The 23,359-nt window shown below is 38.5% G+C and overlaps 1 protein-coding gene across 1 annotated transcript in view; it reads left to right on the top strand.

Annotated features, from left to right (window-relative positions):
* Positions 1–23,359, top strand: part of rgs7a (regulator of G protein signaling 7a) — a 71,677-nt gene that overhangs the window by 46,457 nt on the left and 1,861 nt on the right. The window contains exons 5-15 of the mRNA XM_033980013.2: positions 9,459–9,565; positions 10,452–10,503; positions 13,145–13,209; positions 14,527–14,603; positions 15,862–15,943; positions 17,758–17,832; positions 17,980–18,078; positions 18,450–18,511; positions 19,460–19,570; positions 19,650–19,775; positions 22,203–22,389. Coding sequence (XP_033835904.1) covers positions 9,459–9,565; positions 10,452–10,503; positions 13,145–13,209; positions 14,527–14,603; positions 15,862–15,943; positions 17,758–17,832; positions 17,980–18,078; positions 18,450–18,511; positions 19,460–19,570; positions 19,650–19,775; positions 22,203–22,389 — 1,043 coding nt within the window. The remainder of the gene's footprint in view (positions 1–9,458; positions 9,566–10,451; positions 10,504–13,144; positions 13,210–14,526; positions 14,604–15,861; positions 15,944–17,757; positions 17,833–17,979; positions 18,079–18,449; positions 18,512–19,459; positions 19,571–19,649; positions 19,776–22,202; positions 22,390–23,359) is intronic.

Here is a 23,359-nt window from a genome sequence, read left to right as displayed (position 1 = left end):
AAAAATAATTGCATTCAGTTGAATTGTTTTATGCAATTATAACATACTGTATTTATTAGCGAGTTAATTATTAGTTAGTAGTACAAGATCTACTTAAAGATATTGTGAAAATTGGAGAGGACGTCTCTGGCACTTTGCATGTTGAGGTCGTTGTTCATTCATTCTCAATAGTGCCACATTTTAAAGCTTGAGGATTTTTAGTTTTGTTCTTATAGAACAGTAAATATAATGTTAATAATAATAATAAATTAAGATTAAGTTTTTAGGGCTGGACACAAGTGAGAGAACCAAATAAACATTCAGTGACTTTATCAAACAAAGTGGATTATATCTGGCAGGGCATCTGATGTAAAATATATTCAAACTTAAGAGACACATGATAAGCTATAACAAAGAATCACACAACATTCACACAAGTTTATTACTAAATCTAAATATCATTTGCATGCCTTTATTTGATCGAAGTTTAAACGTGCTTGTGTTTTTCATGATTCATTACGTTATATCGCCAGAGCTATTTTTTAGTTGCTAATTTTGTTCACTGCAAATTCAGATTCAGACATAACATAAAATTGGTGATAAGTTGTTTTGTCTTGATGCAGTGATTCACAGCACATGTAGCACTGAGCGTTCCCCATGTGTTGACTCACCTCACATCCATACATTTCTATACGTCTCTGTAACACTCTGCGTCAGTGGGCTCTTACACAAGCCTTGATTAAATGCCTGTTTAAAGCATATCTAATGTATGGATGCCTGTTGTTAGGAGCGCTGGGATCAGTCCATTGTTCTGCATTACTCAAAGCTTGTATTTGATATTCTGCCTGGAGTGCCTCACCTACTCCTTTTATTTTTATCCCGTGTTTATGCACCTTAAGGCACCTGTCTGGGTGAAGCAAAGTTGAAAGTGCGATCCTTGGAGAATGCTGTGATTACTCATGTTTATTAATAAGCACTGGAATAGACAAAAACAAGACACCAAATCAGCAAATGAACAGAAATTCTCTTCCAAATATAAAGAAACTACAAATCCCTGCAGCACTGTGAACCGTATGAGTTTTGTGACCACCATTTACTGCACTATAAAAGCATGACAGCAGATTCTAATCACTACGACAAAGCTCGGGGCTTATGTCACTCTGCAGATGTTGTAATTGAATGTTGTTTTGAATACAAAGGAAAACATATAGAAATGCCTGGAGGGTCGAAGCAGTGAGCAGAGCAGGATTAAGTTAGTTCACAAATTCCCAGTCAAATGGGGAACTGTAATTAATTTGGCTCACAGCGAGCTATCAGCCAGCGTGTTATGTAAAGGCACATATCAAACGGTGCGGTATCAGGCTGAAGTGAGAACACACATGTCCCAAATGATTAACAGGGAGCACTCTAAAATAGATTATCCCAAATTTTTCTTTCAATGTGTTTTGTAATTATTTCCAAACAAATGGTAATGCAAGGAAACCATCATTTTATAATATATAATATAATGTGACCTCAAACCCTACAGTTCAAAGCAAAACTACAAATGAAAAAAGTCACAAGAAACATAAAATATCACAAACATCAGTGTGTGTCTCAGGTTTACTACTATTACTACCACTACTAGAGGTAACTGCATGGTACTAGGTATAAGGAAACTATTTCAGTTACTTCTTTACTGCTATATTTTTATTTGCTATTGCTCCTGTAGCATTAACTGTCAATTCGGAGCAATTCATGACGCTAAAGGTATGAAAATATATTGTAATATTATTCATTTGAATTTGATGAGCTGTAAATATACAGTATCTGCTGAGGAGCTATTTACATAATAACTGATTTGTTATTAATGCCAATCTGGGCCTTTTTCTTTACCGCTATGGGAATTACAACAGATTTTACCGTCTAAGCATGAATGTTTTAGTGCTGAACAACTATGGGGGAATAAAAACCCCATTGCTGCCCATTTGCCCCTGGCTCAAACATTTGACACTTGGCTGTTTAACATAATATTTTCATTACAAGCGCAGGCATTACAGATTTAATCACCAGGCTCTTGTAATAGCAGAGCCAATTGGTTTGGTCAGACACAGAAGCGCTGCAATGAACTGCTCACTAAATTTAAGGTGGCCCTGACTTCATTAGCATGCATTACCACTGGTGTAATTCACAGCAGCACAGACCTGGAAACAGAGTGTGAACGTGGAGCTACAGGATCATGTGATCTACAGCCTGACGGGGCAGCGGTGAGAACAATGTCACTTAACACGCAGAGACAAGTGAACAGGGAGAGGAAAAAGACTCTACTGTTAAGGTCAATACTTGTACAAAGTGTCCAGAGCTGGACTTTTAGCTAATAAGAAGTTGAGATGTATTGCACAAACAGTTCTGTGTATGTTACTAATATATCATTCACGGTATAACAAAAAGTCACATTTCACTTTCATCAACTTTCTATCTTAAAGGTGCACTGTGTAACCTCTCTGATGTTGGGTCACCTGCTTGTCTGAAGATGGAGATGTTGCTATACCTGGAATGTTCCACAATATGACATTACACTTAGTTTGCATCTATTCAATAACGGAGAGTTTAATTCCAACAAAAGCAGCTTTAAGCTTTCCATAGATCTCCATTAAGATAGATAAGTTTAATGCCATACTGTGGAACATTCCAGGCAAAGCAATAATATCTCAACATGAAGACAAGCAGGTGGTGCAGCCTCCACCAGAAAAGTTACATAGTGCATCTTTAAAGTACAGTTGTCCCTCACTATATCAATGTTCATCTTTCGCGGTGATCATCAAGGAAGGGGGATATAACGAAGGTTTGAACTTTGAGAGTGTTTAGACAAGAGAGAAATATAAGAAAATGTTAATGCCTGTGTATAAAGTGTATGGTGAGGGGTAGGGCCGGTCCTAGCTTTGAAGGGGCCCTAAGCTGAATTTGTCTCTGGGGCCCCTGCAGTGGATGTATCCTGGCTAGACTAATGGTGATTCATTGTCTGACACATTATGACTCTGCTCTCATCACCTTGACTAATTGTAATATTATTTATATGACCAACATCAGACTGAAAACATCCAGAATGTCACAGATACCACAGTCATAAGAACAGAACACAAACATATAAGGGGACTCAAGAATTTTGAAATTCTTAACAAGTTTCTGTTGGATTTGAATGTGTTCCAGTTGGACAGTGGGCTTACATTTACATTATAAAGAGTTCTTGCACCGGTGTAAACACATAGCTGCCCTCACCTCTGGCCGGCTCAAAAACACATGTAGCAGCAGTAGATATTTTGCTACTATAGATATAAAACAAATGTAATTGTTTGAGAGAGATATTTAGGCTGCTGCAAACACACAAGGCCTATGTCCAATAAAAATTGATATATTATTTTCAATATAAATGTTTGGGCTCTTGGGGGCCCTCTGCTGGCCCTAAGCAGCTGCTTAGTCTGCTTATAGTCTGGGCTGGTCTTAGTGAGGGGTTTCACAGCCTTAAAACATATATAATAATTGTAAAAAAAAAAATAAAGCTGACTACTTCGCGTATTTCACCCATTGCGGGTTATTTTTACAAAGCATCCCCCGCCATAAATGAGGGACCACTGTACACCATCCAAAGGTTTCCTTTTTTGTACTGTTAGATAATTGCCTGAGCAGTGTAATTATGTTCAAAGCCTTAAAGCACAATGTAAATGTAAATCTGAATTTGCATAGAAAACAAAACTCAACAAACACACTACAAATTGGTTTGAGGAATTGTAGTGACCTTTTAGTTATTTGGATGGCAAATAGATATAATATAATTTGCCTGGAACACAGTAGAGTTCTTTGCAAATGCAGTTATTTTCATCTTTCATCAAATTTGATTGCAAAGCACAGGTGTTTATATGCACTTGTACCTGATCCTCATATTTAATGAACAACACAGAGAGTGCTGCATTTATGAGCGCCGAACATCCAGCAGTGGAAGCCATCCGTGGGCAACACCAGGGAACACTAAGCCTTCTTTAGCTCTCCTCTGTTCTCCATCTTTCTCTCTCTCTCACACTCTCTCTCATGCTCTCTCTCTCTCGCTCTGTGCGCTTCTTTAAAACTCCCACACACCCTCAGACTCAAGAATCACTCCAGTCGCGACGAGCCTTTTTTTGATGATCTTTTCCAGTCTTGTGAGAACTCCCCCATGCCCTGCCCTCCACTCCACCACTACTACCACTACAAAGGGACGCACAAACCATCTCTGCTCTGCACATGATACAGCTCAGAATAAACATCACCTTTCAAACCAGCTTCTTGATCCCTTTAAGTGGTCAGAAAATGGTAATATTTGGGTCATTCAGGTGTGTAAACATAAGGTTAAAGATTGCATAGACTGTGGATTTGGCGGGAGTCCAGATAGGGTTTTAGCTCAGAGCTGCTAATACAATGAAATCAAAGAGTGTTTTCCCCACAGAGATTCCGGCTGGCTCGCGATGACAGCTCCTTTCAGGTGCAGTCAGCAGAACTGTGCACAGAGATGGTAGTGCAGGTTGAAAAGTGCATGTGGCATGTTGGGTTACTCATCAGATTATTCAAGTATCACCTTATGCTTGTGTACATGGAGACATCTTTTGGTGCAAGAAGCTCACAGCCTCTTAAAAGTAAAGGCGCTGTAGGCCCAGCACCTTTTTATTGTCTTAAAACTAAACAAGTTATTTTGAAACCGTTTGCAGAGGTCCAGAGTTATTCCTCACTTTTCCAATGCATTCCTTCCCTAATTATTTACCGTGATGAGTTGCTAACAACAACTAGCACGCTGGCCTCAATAGCGCACTTCCCAAACAATAGAATACTTTATAATTAGATTATTTTGTTTATGATCAAATATATAAAACTGCTATACAGCAAACAGTGTACTGCAGTGTGGTGTGTAACAAATCAGTGCATCATTTTGGGAAGATCTGAGGTATTAACTCAGATGATAAGATGAATCATAATCAAGTCAAAATTGCTGTTTGAATGGTTGTAGTTGAATTATTGCTGTTTTCTAAGATAATCTTTTCTGCAAACACCATGTTATGGCTCATATGTAAAACTTGTATTTGATCCCTGAACAAACTGATCTGAAATGTGCACATTTATGACACTCAATGTTATTCATGTTTTCTTTTTTTTCCCTTTTATTTTAACTGCTTTCTACATTTTATATACACACAGAAGACATCAGATGATGTAAGATATATGGGATTATGTAGTAAAGAAAAAAGGTAAATAACTATGTTTGGACAAAGCAAAGGGTGGCTACTTTGAGGATTTAAATATAAAATATCTTAAAAAAAAGTTTTTTATGAAATGTTTTTCTTTGTTACATAATTCAATATATCTGTCTTCATCTATTTCATGTCTATATGCATCTAAAATGTAGAAAGTAGTAAAAAACAAAATCACTGAATGAGATGATGTGTCCTATTTAAATCTGTCAGGCACATTCGACAAGCATCCATTTCCCTGCAAAATCTATAAGATGTCGCGCTGTACAAATTTAGATACCAACCTCACCTCTTTTGGATTTGCCAGTTTGTGAAAAAGTGCTGGATGACTGTTGGGATGATGACATTCAGAATCCCTCCATATAAATGTCAGAGGCAGCGCTCAAACAAAAGACAAACATCACAGGTGACAGAGCCTCTCCATAGTCAATGAGCTCACATTATCTTAGAGAGAGAAGACACTTCACATCTCACATCACTGCAGGCTCAAACCTGCAACCTCCTACCCCATTGCGTCATTACTTTACCAACACTGACAGCATGACCAAACAACACTGAAATCTATGAAATCTTTCCATTATCTAATGAACACAAAATACAAGTAAAACAAGTCATTTTCAAAAAGTATAATCATCAAAATACCATCAGCGAACTGGGACAGCGAACTTACGCCACATTTTTCTGCCAGATGTACTTTGTAGGGCTATAGGCCTTGGTCGGTGGTGTCTTATTTCACCAAAATGTCTTATTGTTTAGATTTATGTGATAATACAGAAGAAAGGAGAAGGTATGAATTGAGTTAGCTGAAGATTGAGGAGAGAATCCTGAGTATTATCTACCTATTTACATACATTGTTTCCTCATACTTTTCCGTATAAATAATTGTTTTTGCTAGAACTTCCGTGCAATTGACGTCTTGTTGGTGCAGTGAGGGTCAGATCCATAGAGATATGCAAGCCCCCTTTTTAATTCAATTCAGTTCAATTTATTTTGGTAAAGCTCAAGTTGCCCAGGTTGGCCAACTTATCGATAGAGAGGACATTTCTTCAGTCTGCTACAGCTCTAGTAATTTTGCTTCTATGTGTTTGAAATAAATAGAAATCAAATCAGTACATTATTTCTCAAGTGTCTGACCAGCTTCATGAGGTCAAAGTAAAGATAATGTGACATAAAGAACAGATAAAACAGGTTACAGAGGTTTACTTTTTAGATTATAGATTGAAATGACATAACCTCATTTTACTGAAGAACATTATTATTGTTTATTTCTTACAGTTGTTTATACGGACGACAGTATCTCAGGTGCTAGTTTGTCTGAGCCAAAGGTTAGCAGTTCAATCCCACTCTCCTTGAAGCACTGTGAGAGCCTTGAAGGTGGAAAAGCTTTATATAAAAATGTGACCATGACCATTTACCTGAATAACCACCAAGTATCAACCCAATAATCTTAAGATCCTCATTTCAGTCCAAAACCTGACTAAGATAATGTAGCGAATCCTGAAGGGAGCTCGTGACAAATCAGTGAGAGAGGGAATACTAAATAAATGCCATGTTTATAAATAAATACTTTTTAAATAACTTATGAGTCATGTGTTATTAATGAGCGGAGCAGCGGGCCGACCTCTGAAGCTGTGACTGGATGCTCAGGCCTGTATCTGTGGCACATGCACTTAGACAGGAGCATGCTTAATGTTACAGTCACCCTCGGATCAGTGCTGCGTAAACCCGTTTAACCTTTGTGCCATGTGCCCCTGTATTTACATGGGTGAAGTGGTGCCATTAATAATCGTGTGGGTATTTTAATGAGGATAAATAGAGGGTGTTAGGGTACATGTGAAAAGCTGACTTGCTTCGTTGCTCGGTGTAGCAGGCGTCAGTTGAGAGTTGTGTATACTTACGTAATGTCAGAAAAATGTAATTTGTCAGAATATTTATCGGTGTCATTTTCATCAAAAGAGAATCTCTATGGGAATACATGTTTTTGTCAGGACATTTACACAGTTTCAGTTACACCAGATACAATGCCCTATTCTCAGGTATCTGTAATCTCATTTGTTTGAGAGGGTTTCAGTTCTGTCTGCATTTTTGTCTAGTTTATTTGATTATTTTTTCCTAAAGGTGTGTGACTTTTTTGGCAGAGATTTCACTACCTGCTTCTCTCCATGGAGATGTTATTGCTTTGTCTGGAATGTTCCACAGTATGGCGTTAAACATGTTTATCGTCATTGAGTCAAGCAGTTGGCGCCACTAGGACAAGTCACAGGTCAGATCTGTGTAGAATTCATGTATTCCAAGGTGTTTTTGAGCAATAAAAAACATGTAATTGATGAAATGTAAGACAGATCAGTGAAACATTCATGGGCCCACCAGAAATACTACACAGCACATGGCAGAAACACAGGCGGGTAGTCCTCAGTTACAGTTACTTTGCTACATTTGATTGAATAACTTTTGTAAATTGTACTTTTACATTTCTAGCACCATACTTTTACTCCTACTTGAGTAATATTGTTTACTCAAGTAACAGTACTGCTCCTTTAGATACTGTATAATGCAGTATTTTTGTGTCTGTCCTTTGAAAATACCTGATTTTGTGCACTATTTAATGCCCTTCAAATGACCTTAACTTTAATTTATAAATCAGATGTTATGTCATGGCAGCTACTGTTTAAGTTACTCTTACTCTTACTTGAGTATTTTCTTGGACCACTGCTTTGTACTTCTACTTGAGTAATATTATTTTGACGGAGCATTACTCTAACTTGAGATTTTTGGCTGCTCTACACACCTCTAACCAGAAAATAAGTTAACATTGGCATTATCCAGAGTCTGAAGACAAACCCAAGCCACGGCATGTTGTTAAAGTAAGAGTCACAAATCTTACTCTTTAATATTAGAAAATCTGCGCACCAAAAGGCAAACAGCCCCAAACCAGTGGCACAATCAGCACTGAGGCAGCTCTGTGGAAAATGATTACATGTTTTCATTAGTTGATGGCTTGAAATCAGGGCGAGCCGGTCTGGTGCCACAGCGCTCACAAGGAAGCAGCTTTGGGCTCCCACCGGGCACAGCACCAGGTGATTGGACTGATGAGCCCCTGCCACGCCCCCATCTGAAGGTGGGCCAATCAGGGAGACCGCCCGCTGCGAGCCCCGTCCCCCTCTGAGAGCTGCTCGTCTTCTGTCAACACCATCACCGCTTTCCCCATCACCTTTAATTCAAACGTGGCATTTTGTTTCAGATAAATTGGATGCAGTTAATTAGCCCTTGTGAAGAAATAGCACGGCAGTCTAGATGTGTGATAAAACGTCATTGATCACAGATAAGTCAGCTTTTGTTTAAGTGAGTGCAACACGTTTATCTTTTTAACTGAAAAGAGCTTTATAAAGAGGAGGAATTAGCATATGAATTAAGATCAGGTAAATCACCTCCAGCGCTGAATGGAAAAAGAAAACTGAACTTTAGTTTTGAGGTTAACACCTGCGGTTTGTCATTTTGGTTTGATCAAGATGGTTTAAGATCAAAAACAGTCTAAGACTACAGACTGTAATTTGAGTAGCGCCCTCTGCTGCTTGGTGTTTCAGCTAACAATATTATGATCCTAATGGACAAATGTTTGCTTTCTTTTCAATGAATAAATATCCAAATAACTGAGACTGGGCTAAATGTATTCAGCTCATTGTCCATATCAGTGATCCTCAAACTTTTCACATCAAGTACCCCAACAGAAAGTATTTGGCTTTCTGAATACAATCACATTTAAACCAAGTATATATATTTGTACTACTCCAGGTCTAATCTAGAGCTGAACCAGGTCTAATAGGGGACTACATCATTGTTAATGTAGTTCTAAACAAGAAATTATCCAAAGCAAGACAAAAAAGTGGATAAAATGAACTCTAAATTAGGCAAACCCACATAAAGAGCTGTCCAAATACCATCAGGGGCACGTGTACCACAGTTTGAGAAACATTACAGTATATTGAGATGTCTTCCTTTCAGTACCGCCCATCTCTACATCATAAGTGCATAAGTAATTCAAAGTGCTCACAGAATAAGACATGAAAAGCAGTTGAATATTTTACCTACTTGAGTAACAGTATTATTTTGCAGCAACAGAACTTTTTCTTGAGTACACACTTTGAGTACTTCCATGTTTGTGTGTTGTATTGTATAATGTGCCATTGACCAGACTTCTGTATTTCTGTACTGTTTGTGCTGCAGTGGAAGCCCTTCATTTGGGAACGCTGATGGCTGCACACGGTTACTTCTTCCCCATCTCAGACCATGTCCTCACACTCAAAGACGACGGAACCTTCTATAGATTTCAGGTAAACTATTCTAATGTGTGCAATCTGTGTTATTTATCCTTTAGTTGGTTAATGGCCGCATAAAATGACTCAAAATCAATTCACTTTGCAGCAGAGCTCTAACTTTGTGTGCTGGCCCCTTAGTATGATAATTGTACATTTTCACATGTTGGCACTGTGCCTAAGAAATATTGCATACCTTTACATTTAGCATGTTAAAGGTGTACTGTGTCGCCACCTTCTTGTTTCTATGGAGATGTTGGCATGTTACTATCGCAATGGAGGTAAGCAGGTGAGACCAGTTGGTCAAGTTACAGGTCAGATCTTTGGAGAGGTGAGCCTTCTCACATCAAGAATTCACATTTTCACATCACATCATAACATATTAATGTGAGCAATAAAGAACTCCTTAGTGTGATAGTGTAATAATACCATACTGAGGAACATTCTAAGATACATTTCAGACACAACCAACTGCCCCACCAGAAAAGTTAGAGTAGTGGATTTTTAAACTTGCCTCTGTGTATGCTTAGTGTAGCTTTGATGAGTGTACCATTCTTTTGTATTGACCACACACAGTCAGTGTGTCATATAGACCACAGGTCATATAGATTTTATAGAGGTTAAATAGTAAAGGTTTGTTTGTCATCAGCTTGTTATTCCAAATGGCAGATTAGTGATTTCCACACTCATGAGGTTATTAGTATCATGGTACATTGAGCTGTTTACATCTAATCGTATGAGGAGCCGGGGCATATACAACACTGGTGCTGGGTTAAGGTGTGTGCTAATTCCCCAATCAGCTTATGTGATTTAGACTTATTGCAAATCTATTATGTGGCATACAGTATGGGTTAGATCAACATCCACATTCTGTTCACCAGCACTTGTAATGTCTCTTTTTCAGACTCCATACTTTTGGCCATCAAACTGCTGGGAACCGGAAAATACAGACTATGGTGAGATGAAAATCATGTGCACAACTTTATTCAAGGCTAACTTTTTGTTCTGAAATGCACAATGTGAAAATGATTGGAATTAGAGTGAGCGTGAGATTACAAATAGTGGTGGAAAAAAGCTTTTGGGCATACTGATTGAACTGGAGACATGTCAGTCCTACTCTTGGCTTGTCTGAGTTAGTATGCTTGCTAAGGCTAGTTATATCTGACAGTTGTTCCCCAAACATAAAAGAGCCTCATAGCATTGTATAAGTATACTAAATACTACACAATGTGGCCTTATAATCATAAATTGTCTGGAAGTATGTCCTTCGCAGTATGTCCCCACAGTACTTTTGCGTGTAGTACCTGTGTGTAGAGTGTTATTGAGGCTCTTGGCACAAATTGACAACCATGTTCCTATCAATTAGCCCAAGGGCAAATCTGGCCTGAGAATAAGCTTACTATTGATGGCTTTCAGATGACATCACAACATACACATACACAATTATAATTAATACAGATGGGAGCAGCTAAAATGAACATTGTTAAAATGCAGATTTTTGTTGTAATGTTTTCAACATTTGTGAATTTACTTTTTGGATATTTCATGGCAAAATACGATATTATCAATTGAAAAAAGTGACTCTAGGCCCCATCTTGGAGTATAACAGTAGAAAATCAGTTAGTATCTTATTAGCATATTGTCTTACAGCATGGAGGCCATCAACTGCCGCCTACTTAACTCCTCTGTACGCCTTGATTTGATGTATTCTTAACTTTTTTAAAAATCTTGTTCATCTAATTTCATACCACTTGGCTAGGAAAGGCAAGACAAGTTTATTTGTATAGCAAAATTCGTACACAAGGTAATTCAAAGTGCTTCAAAACATTAACATCGCAATACAACAAATCAGAACATAAATATAATCACAAATAATTATCACAAGATTAACATTAAAGGAGCAAAGTACAGAATAAAAAACTTTCAGTCGTAAGCACAGCTAAAAAAAACTGTTTTCAGCCTGGATTTAAACACTGTCAAAGTAGAGGCCTGTCTCACATCTCCAGGAAGACTGTTCCAGGTTTTAGCTGCATAAAACTGAAACACTGATTCCCCATGTTTAGTCCTGACTCTGGGCACCAGCAGGAGGCTGGTCCCTGAAGTCCTCAGAGTGTGAGATGGTTCATGTGGCACTAACATGTTGGAGATGTACTTTGGTGCTGATCCATGGAGAGACTTGTTCACAAGCAGAGCTGCTTTAAAGTTTATTCTCTGAGCCACTGGAGCCAGTGCAGAGACCTGAGCACAGGACCCGAGCAGCAGTGTTCTGGATGTACTGCATCTGTCTTAAAGCTAATTTATATAGAGCAGTGAGCAGGCCGTTACAGTAGTCTAACCTACTGAAGACACATGCATGAATAAGTCTCTCCAAGTCTGGTTTTGACAGTATACCTTTTATTTTTAACATGTCTTTAGGTGGCAAAAAGCTGCAGATGTTATTGATTTGATGTGGCTGTTAAAGTTCAAGTCTGAGTACATTATTACCCCTAAATTTCTAGCCTGATTTGAAGTTTTTAAAGAGAGAAACTGGAGGTGACTGCTGATATTTTCTCTATGTTTCTTTGGGCCAAAGTAGACTTGGTTTGAAATGAAATGATATATTCTGAGGTGTGCCTTTAAAAGAAATTTTACATTTTATACTTAATGCCATTCTTTGTTTTCTCCTTTAGTAATATATTATGTACTGTGGAATATTTTTAATAGAGATTGACTGATAGGAGTTTTTTCATGGACGATGCCCATGCCGATTGTTTAGAATCCAGAGGAACCAATGGCCGATAAGATCTGCCGATATTTTGTGTCAATATGTAAGGCCAGTTTTGTTTATTTTCCCCAAATTCTGACATTTAATTTACTACAAAGTCACCCACACCCAGTTTTCACTATAAACCTTTAAGAGAGCTGTGTGGTCATGTTTTGTGCAGTTATCTCTTTGCACTAAAGTATTCAAATAAAGCTTTATGTGGATTCTTCAGGCAGCAGATGGGCTAAAACAACACATCATTCTGCGCTGAAAATGTAAGGCCAATAGCCCATTTGCTAAAAAGCACAAATATCCCAAAAAGTGAGCTATGACTCTAAAAGGTTGCAAAACATTGCCTTATAATGACATGATATTTCTCACTGCTTCGTCAATGTCAGTCCGTAGTGTGCAATATTACAGTAGCTATATTTGAAATTCCACATATGCCCTGCTGTCTGATGTGATCACACTGTAATAAATGATCCCGGGCTTGTTGTGCGAGGCCTGCATTGTCCACAGCAGAGCGCGGAGCCGATAACGATTTCATAAGGCTAAAAACAGTCCTGTCAGTCAGTCATGTGGCTCTTTTTATTTGCTGTGCAGCATCATGGGAAAGCTAACCCGCCAACAACCAATTTACTCTGATGTGTGTTAATAAAAACAACATAACAACATAATGAATGCTTTAATGGTCAGTTAAGAATGACAGAATGGTTTCAGAAGTTGGATACAGATTTGTGACCGATGTAGCTTTGGTTTAGTTGAGAGGATTAAATAAAGTCGTAAAAGCAGGGCCACTTATGTCTGCTAAACCTCTTTAACCAGTCTGTCTCACTGTCTGTCTCTGCATACAGCTGTTTACCTCTGCAAAAGAACAATGCAAAACAAAGCACGGCTGGAGCTCGCAGACTACGAAGCGGTAAGTATAGGAGGGAGGGGTTTAAAGGGCCCACATCGCTGTATTTTCTGATCCATGTTAAAATGTTGTTTCCTCATCACAAACAGACCTGGAGTTGTGTTTTGTTTCATTCACACATGTTTAACACAAAACTCTGCATATTTAGGCTGAGTTCTTCTCTCAAACTGAAAACACTCTGTTCCACCTTGTGATGTCATGTGGTAATACAGGAAGTGCTCCACTGTGTTTTTAAACTCAATACACCTTCACTAGAATCATTTGGATAATTTCAGCCCTGGAATTTGCAGTCTCTACTAAACAAAAGGTAAAAGGAGCTGTTAACATGAAAACTACCACTTCATGACATCAGCGTCTTGAGCTTAGACAGAAGATTACTCAAACATGTGTGAATGAAACAAAACACTCTGTTTGTGATGAGGTAACAACATTCAAACATGGCTAAAGCTCAATTTAGCATAATATAGAACTTTTAAATCCGTTAAATGATAAATATTGTTTTATTTTAGACCAAAAGGATTGATAACAGTAGACTTTGTACAGACAGTATTTTTTTCACACTTCGTAACTTCACTATTTCTCTGTTTGTTCCTGTTATGATTAATAATAGTAGCCTCTTGCCTGATTGCCATTCAAATTAATTAAATTCGATTTATTATTGTAGAGCGCAAAATCACAAAAAGCAGCCGCTTGGGTTTTCTCAGAATTGTTGTCTTAACTAACAGAAAGTTTGAAAGTCTAACCACGAAACAGTCACTGATCAATACAAGAGCGTGTATTAAAAATATTCACTATTAAAATACCTCTTTTTTTTTTTTTTCTTCACACAGCAATTATCAAATGAAGTGAAAGCATAACATTTTTATATTGAATAAAAAGGTGTGCACAGAATGGTGCATCAGTACAAAGGCAAGGTGTTTTTAATAGAAGTATATGCCACATATAGAATGAGGTAGTATGATATTGCCAGTACACTCCATTCTGTTGCATGGTGGATACTTTTCAATCTCTTTCCTTATTTCCCCTGTGTTTGCGCTAAAACCCAAGCTGACCCTTTTTTTTTTTTTTTTTTTTAACACATCAACAACACAAAATCCTCCACAAAATCATTACGTGAATCAGATTGTTAGTTATAGCCGGTTTTGTATGTGACCCGAGATCATTAAAAGTGTCATCCAGCAGTGCACCGCATACTGTGTCTGCAGCTAACAAAGTCTAAACCTATTGTTGCGCTAACATCTCCTCTCTTCTCCTCTCTTCCCCTCTTTTCTCCTCTCTTCTCCTCTTTTCTCCTCTCTTCTCCTCTCTTCTCTTTTTCAGGAGAGCTTAGCCAGGCTACAGAGAGCATTCGCCAGAAAATGGGAGTTCATTTTTATGCAAGCAGAAGCACAAGCAAAGTAGGTTCCCCAACAACAATCGAAAAAGTCTATAACGTAGACCATTTTGTCGCGGCTTTTAAGTTGAAATGTGTAACAGAATATCGTTAGTTGCTAATGGCTAGGTGTTGGCAGTGTATAAAATGTCTTACTTAAGAGCCCAGTGCTATTCCCAGTTGGAGGCAACATTTCAGCGTGCAAAAAGAGATTTCACAATAGATTCAGAGCTTTGTTTTGCTGCCAGAAAAAGAGTTGTGATGCCAAAGTCCTGTAGCGTATTCCTCTCAGTTTAGTAAATACTTAAACGACTATTGATTTTTAAATGAGACGTTCTAAAAGTGTTGTTCTACCATTCCCAGGGGGTGTGCAAACTCTGAATAGACAATAACTTATTCACAGCAACGTGGCATCGCTTTTACCTGGAGACGATACCTCACAGCCCCTTTCAAATATGTATGCTGGAGTCGTTGTGGTCTTGAAGATGTGTTTTGAACCAGGGAAAGAGTTGCCCTTCCCAAAAGGATGAACCTGTGACTGACAAGTCTGACATTTTGATTTATTATGGTTAGATTTTGAAACCAAGCTTTCTGGTTGACCAGTGAAGTGCAGTACTCTATTTGGATTGCTCAACAAGATTAGGGAAGTTTCCATAATATTTTTTTGCAAAAGAAATTTAATTGAACTTTCCAGGACAACACAAGAGTTACACAAATAATAGTTTTTAGTTGTTTTCACTAATTTGCACAACTTTTTACAATTATGTTTTTAAATTTCAGTTGTCAGATATTGTGTGTACAATCTTTAGCATGCAGCTATGCCAGAATAAGATTGAAGAAATTAAAGGATGTCTCTAATCTCCTGAAAGATAAAACGGCTTATCTAAATTTTGAGAGTGCAATCCATGACTTGAACTTGAAGACTTGAAAATCCCAGACGAGGGACAGGGCCCATAGGAGGCTTTAGAGGAACTTGGGGGTGCTAAGTTCTTTAATAAGGAAGCACACTTAACATGTTTATTTAAATCTTTTTAATACGAGCACACCTCCACCTCCTACCATGTTTCAGTTGCTGTTTTAAACCACTTTAAATCTAGTTAGCCCCTGTAGTGATTTATAAAACCTAATATGGAATAATATTTTAGTCTCATTTTGTACACTTTGTGGTGCCTTTTGAAGATTTTAGTCAAAATTGAATGTCATATTCTAGGCTAACTTTTTCGGGTGCTTTAACACATTACCAGCATTTATCTGCTGTAAACACTTGTATCTTACCTTTTCAGAGTCGACAAGAAAAGAGACAAAATCGAGCGTAAGATTCTCGATAGCCAGGAGAGAGCTTTCTGGGACGTGCACAGACCAGTGGTGAGTGAAATGACGGCCGCTAAGACCATTAGCATAATATTTTCTGAACTTTAGAAGTGAAAACTCCAGTGCAAAATTATACCTAGGCGAATAAAACACCTCTTTAGATCATTACAGTGTTAAGTCTGGCAGTTTGTAGGTTAGCTTAGACAGAGTGGAGGCTAGAGGTGATCTGACGTAGCATGCTGCAGAAATGCCACATCAATAACTGCCCAAAGATATCAGAATCACTAACCCTCTTTACCGTAGCTCATACACTTTAGCCTGCATTAGCATTCAGCCCCCTCCCTCTGCATATCCGTACAGGCAGCCGCACCGTGCTTAATTGGGAAATAACAAGTTCAATTTATGCGTCCTTGGAGCAACATAATCAATATTAATTCAAATTTCACAGTGACGCGCTGAAGCTACTTAGCGCCACACTCCGGGATGAGGCCTAGATTGGACTACTTGTTCAATCAGGAGCTTTTCGCACACTGCCACAGCACTGGCTGGATCCCCGCTGGTTTGGGTTGTTTTGCGAGAATTGGTGCATTCCAGGTTTAATTAGACAGAATATGACACAGTGTCTATATTTGGCATATTGCAAGAGAACTGTCAAGATTCTAACTGTGTGCTGTCCAAAAAGGAAGAAATGATTCAACTAGAAAGACAGTCATGTTGATAAGAGTCAGTCACAGCTGGAACTGTGGTTGCTCATGAGTCAGGACAAGGAGGTTACGGGGTTGATTCCCAGATTATATAATGGGTCTTTATTTGCATGGTGTCATATTTAAACAACAACAACAACTACTACAACAACAACAACTACAATAACAACAACAACAACAACAATAATAATAATAATAATAATAATAATAATAATAATAATAATAATAATAATAATAATAATAATAATAATAATAATAATAATAATAATAAATAAAACCCTACTATTATAAAATGCTATAGGCTACAGCTGACAACATCAGTGTCATTGTGTAACATCTGTGACATCCAAGTGTGTTGGAAGGAACATGCAAAACAATTACGTTTGCATGTTATGTATATTATAATATTTTTATTTCACTTTTCTGCACTAGAAACAAAAAAATCTTCTTACGTAAAAATATTAAAGTACCTGTTTAAAATGTACTTACAGAGTAAAAAGTTAAAGTATTTTGCGCAGATGTGAGATGTAATAATCTTTAAATGTAGCAATTTTGATTTGTGCTGAATTTTGTTCAACAGAAACTATTGAATTGGCAAGCTTTTTTTCCTAGCTGTTTTTCTTTGAATATTTTTGTCTGCTCAAACTACACTTTACAACAAGTCTCAAACAATAATAATAATTATTATTATTAAAAAATACTTTTCAGTCTTGTTAAAAAAATGTAGTGGAGTAGAAAGTACAGATACTGTTCCCAATTGCAGTAAAAGTAAAAAGTATCAATTTTCTACTTAAGTAAAATACAGATACCTAAAATGTATACTTAAGTACAGTACATTACTGCTTTTACTTAGTTACATTATACCAATGCTTAAAATACTGAGTTGTATACAAACAATGAGGTGGAATGGATTACCGGTACATTTTTTCTTTTTTTTTTTCAGCCCTCACTCTTTCAGTGTTAGCTGGTCACATAGTTATAGCCTTTTAACTTGAACAAAAAATGGGAAGTACACGCAGTCAGTCACACATAAAAAGCTTATTTCTGTCTCAAGGTGAAAGAAAAAAATATCCAATTAATTAACTGACTCCTATATAGGCAGCTCCTGGCATCAAAATCAAAGCCATTTTAACATCTGGTGTCATGTTGTGCCTCCTCCCTCAGCCTGGATGTGTAAACACAACAGAAGTCGACATTAAGAAGTCCTCCAGAATGAAAAACCCTCACAAAACCAGAAAGGTACACTTCATTTTCACTCCCTAATGTCCCATTTGATGGCAGTCACACATGAAAAGAATGCGTCTTTTTTCTCTGAGTGCATTTGATGGTTTGCAGAGTAACTGTAGCTCATAGTCATTTGGGTTCTCTGTCTTTGATCCTGTGCAGTCGGTGTACGGACTGCAGAATGACATCCGCACTCACAGTCCCACCCACACCCCCACTCCCGAGGCCAAGCAGCCCACAGAGGAGGAGCTGCAGGAACAGGTCGGCACACCAGGGGGCACACTTGTCTGATCAGGAGTAAAAGAAAGTTATTTGAATTTTTACCATGTGTAGGTCTATAGCTTATGATCCATGGTAAAACACTATGCAAATTACGGATTTTTGAAAGAAATTTTACTCATGTCAATCAATCAAAATCAAAATACCTTCATTATAGAACAAGAGGCTACACTAAATTCTAACTATTGCAACTGTAGAGCCATTCTCTCAAATAACGCAACTGCTCTAGCTGCTATTGTTTTAAAATCAAACACTAAATGATAAGCAGATGAATGCTAATGTAGATAGGATAAAGGCGCAAATTGAATCTCTTAAACTAAATTCTGTCTTTTTTCCCTTTTTGATTCCTCCAGATAACCTTTTGGCAATTGCAATTAGACCGGCATCGACTGAAAATGTCCAAAGTGGCAGAGAGGTGAGCGGTGTTGTGCGTGTGTGTGTTTGAATTGGCCATTGATCGCTGTATTGAGCCTTTAAATGGGCCAATGTGTGAAGAATTAAGACATCACATGACCTTCAGGACAGGCTGGGCGAGCACAATGCCTTTGGTGGTGTCAGGGTGCTGCTTTTGTGCTGTTTGCTTCACTGATGGAGCAGCATTCAGCACAGGCTTGTCGGGTTTATGTCCACCGAATCAATCCCTTAGAAACCTTTTTCAGTTTACTGCCGAATGAGAGCTATTTCTTTCACCTAAATTACCGTAAAGGTCCCAGTTTGAACTAAAAATGAATGAACTGACTTTTTGTGCTTTGATCCAACCATCTTATTGGACATTTGGAACCATAAAACTCCTAAAGAAATCACTCAAGTCCATACACCTTCCATTCTTTTCATTTTAGAACTTAAAAATGCCTTCACAGTGATTTATCTGTAAGTGTCATACCATTTTGCTAATGGAGCTCAACAGTTCCTCCCATTTCGAAGTCCGCTCTGGTTACAGAAGTCAATTTTCCGTTCATTTTTCCTATTGACTTAACTAATATCCATAACCCTGTTGCTTTAAGTTCAAAAAGCACATGCATAATTTATAATTTAGTGATGTATAAAGTTTCAGAAACACATTTAAACAAACTTGTATGTCTTGTCATCAATAGCTGATAGCCCTGACCAAGCTTTTAAACTTTAATATGATTGGAAATGGGAAAAATCAATGAGAAATTGTCTTCCTGAACCATGAGGTGGGTACTCAGCTTTGCCATTTCAACATGAGTTACTCGCTATTACCAGCAGAGAGTAACAGAGGTTTAAGTTATGAATATAATATAATATAAAATAATGCATTTAAAATATTAATCAAAACTATAACATGACTTGGCTGTGACTCTTTGAAAGCATGCTAACTGTCTTTTCTCCTCTAAACCAGTTTAATTGGCTACACAGAGCAGTACCTTGAATATGACCCATTCCTCACACCTCCCGACCCGTCCAACCCCTGGATCTCAGACGACACCACACTATGGGAACTGGAAGCCAGGTGACAAACATAACAAAACATATACATGATTACCAACAGTATTTGTGTTTTTATTAGCGCTGGGTTGTTGTGTTAACAGTAAGGAGCCAGGGCAGCAGAGGGTAAAGCGGTGGGCCTTTGGTATCAATGAGGTCCTTAAAGATCCTGTGGGGAGGGAGCAGTTTCTCAAATTCCTGGAGTCAGAATTCAGCTCAGAGAATCTCAGGTAAACAAACTCCTTGGTGTGTTTTTATTGATTTTTAGAGAATACTGCAATCTGTGGACAAAGTCATTCTGCGGACATTTCACATTCGTACTTCACAATTCACAAGGATTTTTAGGGCCAAGATTAAAAATAATAGAACAATGATCCAGTTATGGGCTAATAAGAATCTGAGGCCCAGTGCATCATTCCCCACTGCCTCCAAGTCAAATACCCCCAAGTCAAATACCCTGGACAGGAGTAGTGCATAGTCACATGGTGCGCCCTGTTAGCCACGTTAGCTTTGAGTTGAATAACAGCTGTGATTGGCCTGGTGGAATCGCCGTACTGTTTAATGTGAAACTTTCCAGGCAAAATGAAAACATCAACAACAACAAGTGGCTGACTCTCCACCAGGAAAGTTACATAATGCACCTTTAAGTCCTAAAATAATTACTCCACTGTCTAAAATGCAGCTTGATGTTATGTAATGGAAGTGATAAACACACCCTCTTTATAAAACATAAAAAACACTGTCTTCTGCTGGCCATCACTGCACATTTGAGACTGGCCTAGAATAACCTGGAATTTCTTTTTTTTTTTTTTTACTGAGGAAGTCTATATTACCATTTGGAATAGTATCAGAGGTCAAAGGAGGACAACACAAAGGGAAGTATTTGTTCAAACTGAGCCCGGAGCTTTTTAGAAGGCAAGGTGTGATGATTTTTTGTGCCTCATCCCAAACTGATGTGCGCTCCTGCTTTGTTATTAATGCGAGTAGACACACACACACAGCAGCAGCACACGTGACAGACTGAGGAGGATTTAATTCACACTTTACCGACCTCCCACAGACACACACTCAAATGCACACACAGTTAGGTTTTCATGATTTGTGCTGACATTGACTTGCATGTATTATTACAGCTACTACTACGGCTTCTACTACTGCAAACCTGTACCCGGATGTTGTTATTTGCATTACCGTGACAGCAAAATTCTTATCTGAAGGTTGTGAAATGCTAATAAACTCATTGCGATGAATAATTAGGAAAGTGTGGGAAAACAGCTGGCCCGCTCCAAACCATTGAACTACTTTTGTTTTCACGTTTTTTTGTTTTGACAGTAAAATTGAGGTACACTGCCTCTAAGCCACTCTTTACCTAAATTAACTTCACTTCAAATTCACTTAAAAGTTCAAACCATGTCATCGATCTAATATGGAACGATTTACCTCATGGGGGTTTGATTTTTGGTCCCCACAAAGCAAAACGTTCCCATGCAGTTACATTATATAACCTTTCAGTCCCCACAGTGTGATGAATACTTACTCATACACACACATATGCGCAGTCATGTCGCCCGGAGCATCCGCACCTGCTTTATGAAAGTCATCACGCTTCCTCCTCTCCTCCTGCACATGCCCAGATGCTCAAACTATCACTCCATCAATCTCAACGGACTATTTAAAACACCTGTAAGTGGATGAATGCGAGAGAGATATGTTCAATGCCATACTGTGGAACATTCCGGGCAAAACAGTAACATCGCCAAGGAGACCAGCAGGTAGCGGACATTCCACTAGAGAAGTTACATATTGCACCTTAATTATATGTTTTACACTGATACAACTTTAATTCTTTATCTGGGCTTAAACTTGACTCTATGTTTTACTGGTACCACAAGAAGAATCATTTTGACATTTGAAGCTCAAATTTAGAGACATTCAAGTCCCAGTATTATGTTTTTTTTATTTACTGAGCCCAAAGCTGCAGGTGGGTGAGTCACGTGGGTGCTGTCAGTTCACTTTCAGGGTTAGTCTGACATGGTTAAGTGAAAGAGCAGAGGACTGGTGGGGCAGCTGTTTAAAAAGTTCAAGACTACAGCTGTGCTCCGTATAACTCAGGTGCTGACATACTCCGGTAACAGGTTTATTCCTGGTAAGAAGAGCACTGCAGAGTATTAAATGTGCACAAACACAATTACAGGATCGCTCCCACGGACATGGAGCATATGCTAAATCACACCCACGACCACCATCAAATGTGTAACCGCAGTATGTAGGCTGTATGAAAAACCTTTATTCATTTAGTGAGGTAGATGTAAGTATTGCAATTATGTTTTATTATAACTACTACAACTTTCAGAGTTACTACTACAATGCCTGCTTCTGTGACATCAGCTACAGTTACCCACCTCCACTATAAGTACAGTAAACTTAGTACTACTTCTAGATGTACTACCACTCCTCCCTCTTTTATTCTATGTCAAGTCAAGATGCTAATGTTATGGGCTTACTGTTTCTTTTAAAATTAATACTGTAAACTACAGTATAATTCCCTCCTTGGAGTAAACAAGCACTTACTACATCATAAAAAAACATAAAAAACAGCTTAATGATATGTAATAATTATATTATTGCATTGTGATTGTGTAATCTTGTTTGTGAAGGTTCTGGCTAGCAGTCCAAGAGCTAAAGAAGCGTCCCATCAGAGAGGTGCCCACACGGGTCCAGGAGATCTGGCAGGAGTTCCTGGCTCCAGGGGCCCCCAGTGCGATTAATGTGGACTCCAAGAGCTACGACAAGACCACCCAGAATGTCAAAGACCCAGGACGGTACGCCTTTGAAGACGCACAGGTGAGGACAGAGACTAAATACTGTTAAGTATCAATATTGTTGGTAATATAGACATTTATTATCACCTGGTAGTACTCCAAGGTGCTCCACTATTTTTATATTTCAGTCTGTACACTTTGGATAGACTTTTCAGTGCACAAAACATTTTATACTAGCATCTCCTTTTAGCCTGACTAAAACAGCTGCAGCCCTCTATGTTGCTGCGGGTGGGGTCCTTTTTCTATGTAAAATGAGGACTAAGAAATAGTTTTCCAGTTTTGATTATTTAGAGTTATGTTTTATTTACAGTTATGAGATTTAGTGAGTTGTGGGGTGAATTGGAAGAGCAGCTAAGAGCTGTTTAGGGCCCAAGTCATCGTAAAAATAATGGTGATGCACGGAGTAGGCACAGTTGAATTGATCAAATCTAAACATGAGCTACTGGAGGTTAAGGGTTCACTCACACCACATCAAAATTGAGACTCAGCTAGACCATGACTAAACCTGGAATATTGATTTACAATTGTTTAATTATGTTTGTGTCGTAACACTTGGCACAAGGGATCAAAGATACAGTATTCGGGGAAAGTTTAACAATGTTTATTTACAAAGTGCAAGAAGTGAACGTGGGTCAGTTGGTGAGTCGGGAGCGGGGCATAAGGCCGTGGTCCAGGGGCAGAGCGTGAGGAGTAGAGTCTGAGATGGGACGGACTGTATCGGTAGAGAAGAGCTGGGTTGGAGGCGGGAGAGCTGAGCAGGTCCAGGGAGCGGGATCTGGTGAGGAGCAAAATATCGAGTTTAGCAAGATCAAAAAACGTAAAAACATGAATTGAGCCAAGCGAGGAATACCACAGAGATATGCGGACGATCTGGCGCTGAGTGTCAGGTCCTGGCTCCTCTTATTCTCCCCAGGTCCAGCTGATTGTCGATTAGCCCCAGGTGTGCACGGGAGGAGCCCAGCTCTCCGCCTCAGCTCTAGACTCAAACACGT

The sequence above is a fragment of the Periophthalmus magnuspinnatus genome, chromosome 15 (assembly GCF_009829125.3).
Source record: "Periophthalmus magnuspinnatus isolate fPerMag1 chromosome 15, fPerMag1.2.pri, whole genome shotgun sequence".
NCBI lineage: Eukaryota > Metazoa > Chordata > Actinopteri > Gobiiformes > Gobiidae > Periophthalmus > Periophthalmus magnuspinnatus.
The sequence above is the reverse complement of the archived record's forward strand: the minus strand, read 5'-3'. Positions and strand labels throughout refer to the sequence as shown.